The sequence below is a fragment of the Plasmopara halstedii genome, assembly GCF_900000015.1.
Source record: "Plasmopara halstedii genome assembly, contig: Scaffold_650, whole genome shotgun sequence".
Lineage (NCBI taxonomy): Eukaryota > Oomycota > Peronosporomycetes > Peronosporales > Peronosporaceae > Plasmopara > Plasmopara halstedii.
This window is the reverse complement of record NW_020187567.1, coordinates 2,522,468-2,522,930: the sequence shown is the minus strand read 5'-3', so window position 1 is coordinate 2,522,930 and position 463 is coordinate 2,522,468. Positions and strand designations below refer to the sequence as shown.

The following is a 463-nucleotide window of genomic DNA, read 5'->3' as shown; positions in this document are numbered from 1 at the left end:
CAGGGGCGAGCACTACAGATATTGTCCGCATTGCGGGTACACGAGAGCCACCTCGTTGCGCACGTAGACGATTGCGATAAGCGTCCAACGGAAATTCTTGTGGAACCAAGAAATGAACTCGAAGAGCTTTCCGTTCGGCAAGCTCATCTTCCGTAATGGCCAGGGGCCCGATGATGTGGAGGCGTAACGATCGAGCTACCGCGTCCTTCGCTTCCACAGCGGGAGCCGCCTCACGGGCAGCTTCCAGTTGCAGTCTCTGTACCACGTCAAGGTCATTGGTGATTACACCACGTTCCCCAGGTGACGAGAAGTCAGGAAACGGCATGGGACCCGCAAGGCGCGAGCAGGGCTTGTCTCACGCCGCTGGCGCGGTTTGCCTTCTTCGTCATTCCACCACCTCCACATCCTCAACGAGGTCACTCGTAGCTGATAGCGCGCGCAAAGCGCGACGCTCGTGCTCATC

General features: G+C 58.3%; 1 protein-coding gene across 1 annotated transcript in view; it reads right to left on the bottom strand.

Annotated features, from left to right (window-relative positions):
• Positions 1 to 458: 458 nt before the first annotated feature.
• The window catches only part of PHALS_13136 (udp-glucose 4), a gene marked incomplete at both ends in the record, with an annotated part of 1,001 nt that continues 996 nt past the window's right edge, over positions 459 to 463 (bottom strand). The window contains one exon of the mRNA XM_024728831.1: positions 459 to 463. This exon is cut by the window's right edge and continues 487 nt beyond it. Coding sequence (XP_024579269.1) covers positions 459 to 463 — 5 coding nt within the window.